This window comes from Drosophila serrata, unplaced genomic scaffold (genome assembly GCF_035046125.1).
Source record: "Drosophila serrata isolate PLE 108 unplaced genomic scaffold, ASM3504612v1 contig_382, whole genome shotgun sequence".
Taxonomy (NCBI): Eukaryota; Metazoa; Arthropoda; class Insecta; order Diptera; family Drosophilidae; genus Drosophila; species Drosophila serrata.
Genome location: NW_028257280.1, coordinates 7,501,653 through 7,517,495, shown reverse-complemented (window position 1 = coordinate 7,517,495; position 15,843 = coordinate 7,501,653). Strand labels below are relative to the sequence as shown.

The 15,843-nt window shown below is 38.9% G+C and overlaps 2 protein-coding genes across 17 annotated transcripts in view; both read left to right on the top strand.

Annotated features, from left to right (window-relative positions):
- The window catches only part of Ace (Acetylcholine esterase), a 39,020-nt gene extending 28,732 nt beyond the window's left edge, over positions 1-10,288 (top strand). For 10 of the 16 annotated variants that reach the window (XM_086840842.1, XM_086840844.1, XM_086840846.1 and 7 more), the window contains one exon: positions 3,028-8,558. In XM_086840842.1, the coding sequence (XP_086696968.1) occupies positions 3,028-3,143 (116 nt within the window). In that variant the 3' untranslated portion in view covers positions 3,144-8,558. Of the gene's footprint in view, positions 1-3,027; positions 8,559-9,689 lie in introns of those variants that run through there. The other 6 variants (XM_086840853.1, XM_086840856.1, XM_086840855.1 and 3 more) reach the window with 1 other exon arrangement.
- Positions 10,289-12,249: 1,961 nt separating this feature from the next.
- On the top strand, positions 12,250-13,389 carry LOC110185330 (uncharacterized). Its single transcript, XM_020954110.2, has one exon. It carries the CDS (start codon positions 12,404-12,406, stop codon positions 13,160-13,162), a length of 759 nt encoding a protein of 252 aa, XP_020809769.2. The 5' UTR covers positions 12,250-12,403; the 3' UTR covers positions 13,163-13,389.
- Positions 13,390-15,843: the final 2,454 nt, after the last annotated feature.

Here is a 15,843-nt window from a genome sequence, read left to right as displayed (position 1 = left end):
AAGAAGGGACTCTGAACAGGTGTCACTTGAATCGATAAGTTAAATGCAACACTTACTACTCGGGTGATTGATGAGGACTTGAAACAGCACAGAAAGAAATAAAACAATAGTTTTTAGGTATTGTATTATATTTCTATAGACATTCTGATATTGATAGACATAAAAGAATGTATTTTCTTTAAACTTAAATGATTATCATATCATAATAAGTAATTTGAAAAGGATTTCTTCTTCAACTCCATATTGCTTATTATATCTTGTCCAAGTTATCAAGACTTTTCTTATATATATAAAAATAATACTATGATATTGATAAGAAATAAGCATTTAAAAGTATCATTTCTGTTTCAAAGGAAGCACTCTAAGAAATAGGCACATTTTTAAACTCTTTTTCAATTTCTCAATCAAGTATCCGTGTAGTTTTTCCCTCTGTAAGACTTACCCGTAAAGGCTTTAAGTTCCCTTCCAAACTCGGTGGCAAAATCATGAGTCAGAATAAGCTGACGTGCTTATTTCGGTGAAAGATTTTATAGTTATGCTTTTTTAATTTATTTTCATTTATGCGTAGCATCATTCACCGCCGTCTGCTGGCTTTATTTATGGCTGGTGTCAGCTTTTCAAAATGTGAGCATCAATCAGGGAAATGAGTTGCGAGACAGATCGGACGACTGACCGAGAAAGAAATGTAAATATGCATATGCCATATGCTCCATTACATATATATACCTTTACCTGGCCCTGACAATGATCAATGACGAATCCCATAAATGCCGAATGTCTCTAGGTATATATATGGCTTAAATTGCCAGCTTTGTGGGCGTCCCAAACTTTATATGTTTGCACTTAAAATTGTAAAAGTGGCCAAGTGGATAGATTTATGGGATTTTGGGTGAAAGATCACCATCGCAAATGCCGCGCCACAAAGTCTGGTCGGTCGATGAGTGGCACAAAAAAGAAAATTACTGTCTCGCAAATTAATAAAAAACCTAATTTATGCTAATTAGCCATGTTGGAGTTTTGTTGCTGTTGCTGTAGCAGCTAATTTTGGTTTTACATAAATGCGATTGATCCAGCGAACAGGTATGCAAATTAAGCGGGGGAACGAACTGGGGACGTTTTTATTTTATTTCTTTATTTTTTCGGGTGAGGGGGAAGGCTCAGAGCCTCTCACTGCAGATATATCTATCGATCATTCGCCGACCTTTGGGATATGACAAGCTCCACTTTAGATCTGGCTGCGGTAAAAGTTGCCACTTAGCACCAGCACAGATCTATCCCGATTCACCTTAAAACCGAAAACCACTAAAATCGAAGACCGATCCCCAAAACTTAAGAGTTAAAGACTAAGCCAAGGCTTTAACCGGTTCTGGCTTTGGCAAATTAATTAATTTGCATTTGTATATGTAGCGGTTCATTCTTTATGGCCAACAGCGCTTGCCAACAAAGCTACCCATTTGGCTTAATGGCCATTTAAAATTTCACCGGAGATCTAGTTTGTATTAATCCCAAACAATGGGAACTGGTCGCTCCACTGTTCCACCTCTCGCGGTTGGTGGTAAGCTGGTCCTCCTGTCCTGCTGCTCCACCAGACACGCTGGCACCGCTGGCTTTCTGGCTTTCTGGCTTTCTGGCTTTCGGATCGCACCGCAAAATGTCACCGGCCGCGATAAATAACCGATTGCCGTGTCATAACTCAGGCGCACGCGTGCACGGACCGAGATACGAACCGAATGGATCGTAGATACTGTATCTTTTGGTTTGCATTTGTATGGCCTTTTCTCTTATTTTGTTTGTTGTTGTTTTTATTTCTCTCTCTCCCTCTCTCTCTCTCTCTCTCTGTCTCACTTTGCGGCAGTTCATTTCGTTTCGTTTTGTTAACTTGGCTCTTAGCGACACGTGTTTCAAATGTTCGCCGTGTTTAATTTGTATGTAGTTTTTGTTGCGGCCTGTGCCAATTTATTTCTTTATTATCCGAGCGTATAATCTATGGTTTGGTCAGCCTTTTAAATTCAAATTAGCAAAAATTAAATGCACGCGACAGAGTGTGGGCACACGGAGAAAAACATTATTGATCTTATGGATCGTGTTTTTCAGGGTGATAAATATGATTTAAAGACTTTATGGCAATGAAATGTAAATTTAATTGAGAGAACCCAAGACCTGACTGAACTTTGTAAAATAAATATAAATAAAAAGATGTTTTCTGCTTTATATATCATTTATTTTATGTTTTAAATTGAGTACCTCAAGATTTTTTCCTGTGCTTTATAATGGCTTAAGAAATATGAACAATTCGGATATAATAAACGCGATTTATTGCCAAGCTTGCCGAAGATTGATTTCGAAATTGATTTGCTTCGCTGTGTTTTATTGGCTTCACTTTGGTTAATTTTGATTTTAAGTAATTTTTGCACACTTGCACTTCTCTTGGAAAGGGGGCTTATAAAATCTATAAGTCAGTCGTTGAGCAAGTTATCCCTAAGCCGGCCGATATTTGGGCCTGGCTTAGCTCGGCATGTGTTGAAATCTGATACCTCACCGGACCATTTGAAGTTTGAATCTTGTCTGGTTTGTTGTGGCCAAACAACTTTCGAATGAATTAGCACACGAATTTTGACTGAACCTTTGTTTGCATTAATGTAAAAAAAAAAATATAAATAAAATGATGTTATGACAATGCAAAGCAGGTCGTTCTGTGGGAGTTTTTTGTATCAGCCGAAAGGTAAGTTCGCGTGAAATTCTCCCTAAGTTTCTTTCCGTTTTCAAAGCACCGAAACTCGCACCAAAAAACCCCCCAATGCTTTATTGCTTTTTCTTTTTCAAAATGTACTTATTATTATTTTTGGCAGTATGAAAATATATATATTAAGAGCAGCAGATAAAAATATATACATAGCTTAGTCCTGGGAGATGGACTGCCAAATATCAAGAACCGCCCACATAAACATGACAATCCATTAATGATCTATCTGAAGTTTGAATCCTGGAATCGTTATAAACTTTATCCTTTCCTCTATTTCCCACCAGGCACTGGCTGCGATGGCGACTCGGGAAGTGCTTCCATATCCCCCCGGCTGCAGCTGCTGGGCCTTGCCGCCCTGCTCTACATCTGCGCTGCCCTGCGAACCAAAGGGGTTTTCTAAAAGAAAACCACAACCGGCAGTCACACACACACACTGGAACACACCAAACACCACACTCCACACCCATTCACACACACCCAATCACAGCCACACACACTTAAAGTTAGAACACTTATATATTAATAAAAAATGTAGCAGGCGGCAGGAGGAACCCGAGATTTTTATGTAGGCGCTGGAGAAACCATATAGAGCAGGAGATTTGTTTACGGAATTTAGTAGGATCGGTAGAGCAAGCCGACGGCGATTTGCTGAACATTTGTAAATTGAACTTAGAACTCTCCGCACCCAAGGAGTCACTGGTCGGCAGAGCGAATCCTGCCCAGCGCGGCCGGACTTCCGTCTCCAGAGACCACGACCACAGTAGCCCCCGAGGCCGGGAGCCATAGGCCAGGCCCAAAACCAAATTGTTTTTGTGTAGCACAATGCTAAATTGCTTAATTTGAGGGAAATTGAAGCGGAAATAATGGCAGAATTTTTGATAATTAACGAGCAGAGATAGAGAGCGCAGCAGCAAGATGTTTGTCATGCCTTCGCGGCAGCCTGAAAAAGGATCAAAGTTTAAGGATGCGTTTATCGAATGATAGGTGACAGACAGACAGACATAGATACTTTTTGCCACGCCCACATTCTTAAGCGATCTTTGAGCGCATTTAATCGCACAATTTTTGCCTTCAGTTTGGAAAAGTCCTTGTTGCCTAACGATATTTGGCCAAATTGCATTGGTTTCATACTTAGGTTGAGGGTTCGTTTGATTTCGATTTACATTCCCAAGGAAATACGACACGCTAGAGGAAAATTGTAACCACACACAAGATCAAGATTCTTATGAGAAAAACCCCAAATGGAAATTTTTGGAAGATCCAGAATTGTATTGTACAAAAAATTGGCATTGGTTTATAAGGAGGAAGAAATTAAAACAATTGGATTAACGAACGTGGCCCCAATGCCAAGCACAACCCAAAAACCAATTTTTTTCGAAGCGAACAAAATTGATAAAAAAGGATCGGAGAATTATGATGTTTAGCATAGTTTTGGGGCGAGGACGACGACGATATTTATAATGCAAAAACATATCAGTATATTATACATACAAAACAAATATATATATACAGATTATTGTATTTGTACTAAACGTTTTACAAATTGGCTTAGTGAGACCTTGGACGGAAGGAGGAGGTGGAAATGATTTGAATACTGAATACTGAATAATGGTAATTAGAAATTTTATACACATAGCGAAATTGGATCAATGATTAAACACAAAACGTATTGTATAATGAAAAACATATATGTACTTGGTATGTCTATATCTATAAATAAATATTGTTCAAAACGTAAATCTAAAAATGAAAACTGAATAAGTAAAAATAAAAAATGAAAAATGAAAAATAAAACGAAATGAAAGATCATTGTCAAACCCTAGAGTTCAGTGTGTGTCGCAGACTAAATGAGAGCTAATGAGTAATCGTAATCGTAATTGTAATCTGTAATCGTAATCGTAATCTGTAATCGTATTAAAGGCATATCAATATGTATTAACTATGGAAATCGAAAACCTTTCGAAATTTACTAAGGTAAGCCACACTGATATTAAGTAAGTTATTTTTATCAAACAATTATTATAATACCACACACTATCTGATAATACATAGATCCAGCAAGTATTAGACTTATGAAGAACAACAACATTTACTGTTTGCTAACATTTAAACGTTTTAAACCCAACCAATAAAATCCAGAGATTAAAAAAAAAACATAAAAGCTGAGCGAAATCCGAAAACCAAAACCGATTATTGTATTTTATTAGGTATGAACTGTGGTCGTCGAGACCTACTGAGCGATGTTCGCTCTCAACTGTAGCATTAATGTAGGAATTAATGTGAATCTCTGTATTCGATTCTGTTATATCCGATACTACTCGAACTCGTACTCGTACTCAACACACAACAAAAAATGCAAGCAACGATAGCAAGCCACTCACGTAGACTCCCCCAGTACTGCACCGCGATAAACGATAAACGATTAACGATAAACAATTAACGATAAACAATTAACGATTAATTCCACATTTGAAGCGAACCGGAACCGGAAGGAGATCCGATCCGCAGGCATTCCTAAGTTACCAATTACTTGAAATACTTCTAAATGGGACAACCAAGAGCAAGCTAATAAATCGAAATAAATAATGACACACTGCATGATGCAAAAAATAATAACTTAAACAAATGGATTTTTTAAGTATATGTGGAACATTTATATTTTTATACCAAGAAGCAAGAAGCGAAATGAAAACAAAAGAAAAACAAAAACAAAACCGAAATTGCATAAAATGAGAAAGATATTAAACAAGCGATGAATAACATTAAACATTTTTTACTAAGCCATTGTCGAACCAGTGCGAGACGAACTCCAAGATAACTAGCTTTAATCCCTATCCCCCCTATCCCTATGATTGCACCACGTTCGCCTCTTAAACTATAAACTGAAAACCTAAAAGTAAAATTAAATGAAAAGTAATTAAAGTAACCGATTCCAAGACTAGACTTTGGTAGTTAAATCCTGTAATTCTGTAGAGACGAGTGCGCCCAAGCGAGTGCTGCCTGTGCCACCCGATGCCCGTGTCAGGCCACCCTCCAAGGTCGAATGGGGCAGCCTGGTGATGGCCAGGACAGGATTGGCTCTGGGCCCACTCAACAAAGAGCATAGAGTTAGTATACATATACATATAGAAGCGAGTGGAGATGAAATAAGAACGAAACCGATATCGAAAATACATGAATTTAGTGTGTATTAATATGCCTTCTGCCTTCGACAAAGACAAAGAGAAGTGAAAATGTATTACGAGCGTACTCATTCTACTACGACTTTGTTGTCACATTTTGATATATGTATGCATTTTCCCATTGTTTTCGTCTTAACCGAAATTAGGAATATTTTTTGTCATTTTGCATGGTTTTCGGCTCAAGCCAAAGAATTGACAATATAATATTTCGCCTTAGAAGCAAAAGAGCAAACGAATGAAAGACAAATTCCAAGTGTTATGCTTATAGATCTAAATTTTTATACATGGACATGGACATGGACACTTCGTCGTCTCAATTTTTGGTGAACGTGCACACACTACTACGTATGATTTGAATAGATTAAAGCTTTCGTTGCGGTTCTTCCAAGTCACCCTTAAAGATAATATACGAACACGATCCGAACACATCCTTTTACACATTCACACACTACCCTTCACTCAGTGTGCTTTTGCTGTAGTAGTCTGCCAATTGTAAAAGAATTTATATATAAACGGAAACGGAAACACACATATTCTAATCTATGATAATAAAGAAAGCATGCTGATTCCACGCACACACACACCTTACACCTCACACCCACACTTCATAGAAGGACGAAGTAGGAATAGGAAATGCACGAGCAGAATCCTTAGTCGGTTAAAGGTTATTGTGTTTGTGTTTCGTGTAAGCAAACAAATGCAGAGATATTAATAGTGGAGAAAACATAGTTCAAGTTTTTGTTTATTGTGTATTAAGGACAAGTTAAAAAATTATATCAGCTACGACATCTGATAATAAAAGGGGATAATTAGGTGGTAGACAAAGCTCTTTGTACAATGTAATAAATATGTTGATTGCTACACCATACAATACGAATTACAACACACTCAGCCACGCCCACACACACACACAGAATCTCTAACTCTGAATCTGAATCGGAATCGGAATCTGAATCGAAATCCGAATCTGAATCAGAGGATTAATGATATTTATTATTACGATAAACCAGGCACAGAAATGCATTTGAAACCAAACCAATTCTCACATTTAGCATTAAAGACCAGAGGTGCGCGGACGAAGGACGAGAACCGTAGATGGAGTTTAGTAAATTAATACAGAGTCTTTTATGTATAAAAATCAAATACATATCAATATATGGCCTATTGTTTATTTAGTTTAATTATATATATTATGGATAACACACTCGAACGCAGCAGGTGTGTGCAGTAAGGCTCTGATTTATGACTTTTTAAGTAGGCAATTTGTATAAATTAAGCAGCAAGCACACACACAATACAAGCAGAAACTAAAACAGAAATTTAAGGTATAATAATAATAATAAAAAACAAAACAAACCAGAGAACGGAAAACAAAAACAAATTGTGGTTAAATATGTGTTCTTACTTGTTAGTGGTAATAAAACAAAGGTAACAAAAAACAAAAACAAACATAAAACTGTAATTATAACTGTTAGCTTTTAATCATGCCAAGCATTTTGCGTTAATTCCCCCGTCTTATCAGTTGGAATTGTCGGTTTAATTTCCATTTAGAACCCACGGATTAGCTTAAATTGCAAGTTGTAGTTGCTCCACACCAATACACCACACACACACACACTGAACACCCACGCAGACACAGACACAGAGGCAGGTGCCCGTTTGAGTTATCTGTAATGGCTAGCAAAACTACTTAATGGCAAACAAACACTCTCGCAAGGCATCACTAATGCAAATAATGTTAAAAGGTAGCTAAAAATAACAAATAAGACAACTTTTGGTCGCAACAAAAGAGCAAAAGTCAAGAGAAGATCGAAAATTAATAAATCGAGGCTCATAAAATATGGACACAGACATATAAACAAACACACAACAAATACCAAATACTGAATACTGAATACACACACTTGGTACAATGGCAGCTCCGAGTCCTCATCTTCTGTTCCAAAATTTGAATATAAATATATATCGTTTGATGGCGACGCTTTAGTGTTCAGCAAAACAGCGAACCGAATAAAATATATTAAAAGCAGAATTCTATTAAATATTGTATATCCGACGATGTTTATTTGTGTATCAATAACGGAAAGCTGTTAACGATTTAATTATAATTAAAGCATTATTATTATTGTCGCAGAACTTACTTTAAATTCAAGGAAGCAGACGAGAAGAGCAGATCTTGCGCCGACAACAGATAACATATGCAAAATATAATTGCTGTTTTAAGATATTAACTATATATAAATATATATATATATACAGACATACATCTAGATTGAAAAAATATGACAAGAGCATACAAAATGTAGGGATCATTTTACTGAATATATATATATAATATACATACTGTACTACATATAATCGAAACCGAAAACCAAAATTCTGCTAACAACCAACAACCAAAACCAGACACAATTAAATGCTAAATGTAATACGATTACTGACACTCACGAGCGAGTAAGAAACTACCAGGAGGAAATGTAATGTGTAAACAATTGAGATCCGCATTGAAGCAGCATTAAAAACAAAAAACAAAAAATTTAAGTGAAATTATATTACGAAATATATTGTATATCGATACAAGATGGATACAAGTAAAAATACAAATAAAACTCATGTATCATGTACTAAACAAACAGCGCCTCGCTTTTATTTCCCGCCCAGCAGCTGTCAGCTTTTCAGTCGCCGGTCATTTGTCATTCGTCATTGGTCAAATGCTGAAAATGTTAACAAATGTGTTTATTGTACATCTCCATATTTCCAGTAAGTCATCGCATTGGGTTTCAGGAAGCACCCCCTCTGTCCTCTGTTGGCGATCTATCAGCCCGGTTTAGTGGCTGCTAATTACAAGGCACTTTGCATTTACATCGAATCAATAAAAACTGAAATGATGAACACCAAATAAAATCGCATATTTACGGCTGACTAAGCCCAAGTGCAGAAAACTTAATTTATGATGCATATAAATCCCACAATTATGCCGGCGACACTTCCGCATGCCGACTGCAGGCGGAGGCTTATAGCCAGTCCGAAATATGCAAATTAATCACGGCAAATTAAAACGAAAGGTGCCCTTAAATGCTCACCATAGTTTCACCTTTCCGGCTGGAGAGCTCCCTCCCTCATTTGCGTGCCACCATTTGTCAATTTTTCCCGGGGTTCAGGGTTGGGTTTTACTGTCGCCATTTCGCGTCCGTCATAAAACATGAAACTCATCCCCGCACCTAAGACTTAGCCTGGACTTTGTGAAATGGCCACCTGTTTTTTTTTTTAGTGTCTTATGCCTTGAGCATCGAATCTTGTATACTCTGTCGAGGGATATTAAAAGAGTATCTGATAGTTTACTAAGGAACTTAAAATACGAATTAACACTCTTGTAGTATCTTTTAATTTTTACTTTTAAAGCATAGATAGAGCATTAACCCCATTTTATATTGCCTTATTAAGGGTAAATTTAAATCTGCTACAGTTGTCATAAAAATATAATAGTTTTTCACACATTTCGTGAATTAAAAGTCTCATATATGTGTCATATGTTTCCTACTAGTTTAAGGTAGAATTATGCTGATATGATTTCAAGAAAGGGTATTAATTTTTAAAGAAGCTGCAGTGTCTGGACCCCAGTGTTTAATGTAAATGCAAATTAGCACTGCAGCCGGTGGCGGGCACTTTATTCGAGTATTCGAGTACATAGCCATTAAGTCGCTTAATGCCGGCATACTCGTCGTATCTAATAAAGTTTATGTTGTTTCTGTCTTCTCTTGCAGAATTTGCGCAGCAGATAACCCACGTGGCCACCTCGGCGTTTGTCTACCTGAAGACCTGGCTAATTAGTGGCTAAAAGCAGCTACCTCTTCACCAATTAGCTCTTAAATAGTTCTTAATCATTAATCAGTTAACCAGGGCACTGATCGAAACACTTCCTCGGAATGCAACGGAAAGTCTGACTGAAGGTTTTTTAGCCTAAGGAAGTAGGAACGGAGATAATAAGATATTGTAAAGGACACGAATTTAGGAACATAAATCCCAGGACTTTGAAAAGTAATAGTTTTTTAAGGTAACAAAAGAGCAGAAGTGCAGGACACTCCTATAAGCACTCAGTGCAAAATATTTGACTTGAATCTAATGCTTTTGGAATTAACAAAACTTGTTAAAGGATTTGTAGAGAAAAGAAACTATAAGGTTTTGCAAAGGAGAGACTGATAGCTTGGATAGGAATTAAAGTTGTGTAAGGCATTGACAGAGGACAAGTGCTGGACACCCTCACAGAATTACTCACACTTAGTACTTCCCCAATTAACACTCACTGCAAAAGTTTAACAGATATTTAAATAAAGTTGCTCGCACTTGATTGATGCAAAAGTCAGTTGAAGCCGGCGTATTTCCGTTTCTAGCCGGTTTCGCAGACGCCATTACTTAGTTTTAATTGATCTGCGAGCGGAGTTAATCTGGCGATCAAATAGGTTTTTACACGCGAAAGGCAACAAGGCCTTCAACCTGACACATGAATAATTTAAATTTCGCTGTATGCCGTGCTGTGACTCGATAAACCAACCGAAAACCCAATCGATTCGATGAGCCATAGCCGGCGCAGACTTCTTGGCAGCGTTCCTGTCCATTGACCCAGCATGGAGCCCGCAAAGAAACCCTCGTAAACTGCCCGTCCGACAGACTCTTTTGGCCGGGGAGAAAGGAGGGGCATCATCGCATCTTTTATTTGGCAGATAAATGAGCCAGTCAACCCAGCAGCCAGTCAGCCAGCGCTCGGCGGAGACAACCAGTCACCACTTGTCGTTAATCTTTGGCTTGGATTCGCATTCGGAGTCGGTGGTGGAGTCGTCGCCAGCTAATTCTTCAATAGAAATAGAACCTGTTTCCAATTATCGTTTTGCATTTGGCCAGGCTTTCGCCGGCACTGCGCTTGCCTATGGTAATTTCGACGGGAACGTGGCTAGATGGCCGTCTTTGTGAAACAAATTGTTAGTGTCAATTAACATATGGGATGTGGCCGGTGGCCGGTGGCTGGTGGCCACCAAACTCAACAGCACAGTGTCGCACAGTGACGCAGATGCGATGGTAATGGTGGCTCCCAGACTTCGTCTCTGATCTAGTATTAATAGATAGGGGATTCCGGCGAGACTTGGAACCGTTTAAAGTCGCCAATCGTTAATGATCTGACCATCCATAACCGGACAGGCGGCTCAATCAATTCCAATTAAATGTTCACAGCTTTCGGCCGATATCTTCTTGCCAACTCTCTGGTTTTGCCGCCTCGAGGTCACTGTTCCTGTTGGTGGTGAGAAGGTGTCATGAGGAGTCCGCTCAACTGAAACCAATTAGCAGGTGGGGTTCCATTTCCATTCCCATTCCAAGATCTCCTGGTCACAAATGATGTCAAGTTGGAGATTGGAAGAGCCCAACATTCGTGGAATTACACTGAGATAAAATAAAGAACACTGGATAAATAAATATATCAATTTATACACAAAATGTTCTCACAACTAGAAATCAACGATTATTTCAATTTATTAACTAAAACTCTATGTTCTAAGACATCTTCCAAATATTTTTACCAGTACATTTTTAAAGGGTGCATTTTACCAGAGAACAATAAAAACCGAATCTCTATTTATAAGCCCATTTATGGACACACTAATGCATAGATAAATGAATGACTCGCTGGGCAAATATTGGGATTCGCTTGAAATTGTCAAACTGCGTATAATCGCCATCGACAGCAATTATAATAATGTCTAGTGCAAATATTTTGAGCCACCTTCGATGCTGACGCAGCGGGCAAAGCCAAGTTCAATGGAATTGTTTGTGTCAGTTGGAGAGAAATGACCCACTTGCCTCCAAGATACAAAGATGACGCCCACGCAAAAGGCCTGGTTGCTTGGCCAAGCTGTCGCTCTCTCTGCAACTGCACATGGCCGGGTTATAAGCCATATTGGGATGGCTAAATTCAGAGCACACGCGTGTCTCCAAGCGTGGAAGATTCATTGCCAAGTTCGTTGGCACTTCCGGAAGGTCAGACGCCAAGATAATGGCCCACAAATCATGGCACAACTGTGCGTCTGTTTACAGAATTGGCCATGGTGCGCTTATATAGGCCCAGGGTCGATCTTTTATCGCCCGCGTCTATTGACAAAAAAGAGTTTGTCGCCCCACTGCCAAAAATGGGGCATTCGACACGCCCCACTAACTGAATCAGAGGTGAGTATATGAATGCTCTTCAACTTGCTAATCGGACAGCAAACTACTGAATATCCCTGGACTATGGATGACTAAGAAGGAAGTCATTACTGGTTTTGTTAGACACTAAGCGTATTACCTTTTCATTCTCCATCAGATCAGCTGTCTTTAAAAATTATAAGCTGAATACATCTTCTACTTTCATGTAATAGGTACTAGGAAAAAAAAAACCAAAAGTTTGAGTATTTTTTATAGTAACGATTCTGGGCTAGCAAAATTCACGTTAATGTTGAGGAGATCGATCCAAAACGGCCACCTGCCACCGGTGCGCAGCCTGGCCGGCTTCGGTTCCAGATTTAACTACCAGAGCCTCCGCAAGCTGTCCCCCCATCACGGTGAGAACTACTACCAGGTGCTGAATGTGCCTGTGTGCTCCAGCCACCAGGAGATCAAGAGTGCCTTCATTGAGCTCTCGAAGAAGTATCATCCGGATGGTAACTCCCAGACGCGTGACTCGGAGGTCTTCATGAAGATCTGTGAGGCCTACCAGACGCTGCACCGGCAAAACTCGCGCCAACTGTATGACTCCTGCCTGCGAATGCAGCGCCAGACCACCTCTCCGTCGGAGACGGCCTTTACCAGCCGACAAATCTCGACCAGGTGGTCCCAGTACCAATCTGCCATGAGGAGCAAGCAGATGAGCCGCAACTCCCAGACGTATCCAAGAACCAAGACTATCATTTTTAGGCCCAGGAAGGCCAGACAGTACTTGCCCATGTGCATAGCCATGGATCTGCAGAAGCCTTGGGAGCTGATGATAGACCCGGCAAATGGAGACGAATACAAAGACGGAAGAGGTGAGGAAGGAGACGATGGATACGAAGATTGGTTCCGAAAATCCTGGACGAACTATTTCCCCTTCATCTTCTACCTGTATGCGGCAGGACTCTGTGGGGTGGCCGGTCTAGTTTCCATGGACTTGGTCAGAAGAAGCCATAACAAGCCAATGTCAGAGGATGACACCGAGCCCAGTTCATTCGAATGATCCGAGATGTGGTTTCTGGACTGCGGATAAGACCTCAACAGAGACATTTACCAAACTCACAGCCGATCCCATGCATCATTTTGTCTTCTTTAAAAAAATAACCAGAAAACATCTAATGTCGAATGAGAGGCGGCATCTCATACATATGCATGGGACTCGGACACTGTCAGTGCCTGTACTCTGCCTGGTCTTGTTTGGAAAGAAAAATATATAAATCTGATCGTTAATTGTGTGAATCTCTCTGTGAAACTACATCGTTGTCTGGCAGGCTGATTATGCATAATTTGTCATTCCGGCATAAGCGATCGAGTGGCATAAACGAGTTTCTCGAGTCACGACTTATAGTTCAGTTTTCTGGCTAATTAAGAATTATGAAATTTTTGTCGCTTTTGCTTTTCATCTTACCCTAAGTTGAAGGGTATTTAAGAACACTGCCGACGTTTGCGATTATTCCAAGGCGTGTTTACCCATGTAAAGAAGTATTATGACGTCAAAGTTTCTGTAATTAATTAATTTTTATATGGCTTTTTAAATACTTGAAGATGACGTCTAAGCTTGGGTATTGTTTTGATTTTTCTATAGCCTAAATCTAAGAGATCATTTTAAAAAAGGTACATAGAAAACCTTATGTCGTAAGGGACTTTAAAGTAAAGATCAAAAACTGGTTAATCTATTTAAAGTTTATTTACCGATCACTTTTAAGCTTCCGTACCAAATTAATGTTGATTTCTATAGTTATCCAATCGGGTTCATCTTTTTAAAGCGGAATTTATGAAGATAACGTTTGAATATAATAATAATAAGGTAATACTTTGATTGGCTTTTATGAGTTTTCAAAGCAAATTTAATATTTGAAAATGTGATTTTAGATACATTCATTCGGTTGAAGGTTTTATTACTTGTTATTAGGTTTTAGTTTTGCATACAAGCTCATATTTTTTATAGAAGTACTCAAAATCAATGATGACGTTTATATCTCTATATAGTTCTTTTTGATAGTTTTCCAAACAGGTTGTATATAATCAGATTAAAATCCTGAAGAAAAAAGTAAATGCCGCAAAGCTTCCGGGCTTCCCCTTCTCTGATGCAAAAATAGGTTTACAGTTGACGAAATTATGAATCTTTAAACATAGTTTAATTTAAAATTAAAAATATTATAAATATTTCAAAAGAACATTTGTCTATTTAAGGAGAAGCATTAACAAGAGAAACTTACTTGATTGGTTAGATATGGAATCTTTTCATAGAAAATTAACCTGTCTCTTGTATTCTTTATATAAATTTATAAGTCAAAAGAAGCTCACTTAAATACACAAATTATTTCCCACAGTGTTGGGTCCCCTCTCACATTTTATATTCTATATGAAACCATATCTATTCATCGCAATCCCATTCGGGTCTCACTGAACTTCCGCGCTCTGACCTCTTCTTCGACGATGCCCAGATAATAGATATGTTTTGCCTTTAAGTATGTTCTATTATGATGCCATTAAATGGAACGTACGGTGGCAGTTGAGATGGGGCAAGAGACGTATCCATCCGACAATCGGATTCACTCAAGGCGAACCGGCCAAAAGGTCGACTTATAAGAGAGGGATATACTGGGGTCCGGACCACCGGGGGTCGACTGGAACCGTTAGTCAGGCAGTAATAATAGTTTCTGTTAATTTGCGTATTGTATTCTCTTGTCTGGCGGCTTGTTTTGTTTTGTTTTCATATTCCGGCTGACACAGGTTGATAAATTATGATCGGTGCTTAGCTTTGATTAAGTTGTCGTGTCTTTCTTATGGATGTCAGGAGTCCGGAGATCAAATGGGCTGATATACATAGTTAGGCAATTAGTTAGCCAAGTGGAACCGGTGACTCTCCTCCAGATCATCAATATACAATATCTGGGGGGAGCATAAATCAATATTCGCAACGAATTCTCGAATTCGAATCGAATGGCGCATGCGCATGCGCATTATTCGCATTCGCAGCGGAGCGGCGCGATAAAGAGCGTTAAAATTATGTTCTGTCGCCTGGCTGCGCAAAATAAATACATACAGCGATCGGGCCCATAATGAAGCCAATAAAGAGCCGGGTCGAAATCGGCTCAGCAGGCGTAAAGTGAAAAAAAAGAAAAAAAAAAAACAGCAACCGAGATCAGAGCCCGCGATCACCACAAGAAATGGTCAAAAATTTATTGTACGCTGACGGCTTTTTAATGAAAAACGCTGGCTACCAAAGCGAATTAATGAAGGTGTGTGCGCATATATATCACAGATTTCAGAATCGCTCCCTTTCCTCCCCTCTTAATGCCGGCACAAGTTCAAAAAATAAGCCACACAAGCATAGACCGATCGATCAGCATATGAATTGACTTAGCATAAGAATGAAAACGTTTCTCTAATGAAAATTGTTTATGGTTTTACGATAGCCGCCCCATTCATTCATTCAAACACGTGTTGCTCTTGGCTTATTGACTTATTTTCCCTGTTTGGTTGGAGGAACTCCCATTATAATGATTTTGATTTTTAATATTTCCCAATTCCGATTCGATTCCGCAATTTGTTAATGGAGCTCTCGCCACTCACACGACGACTTCATTGTAAAACGCCAACCGAATGACATTTTAATTATGCGGCTGTCAGGCGAACAGGTAGGCAGTCAGGTCTCAATTGCAATTAATAATGTTTTAA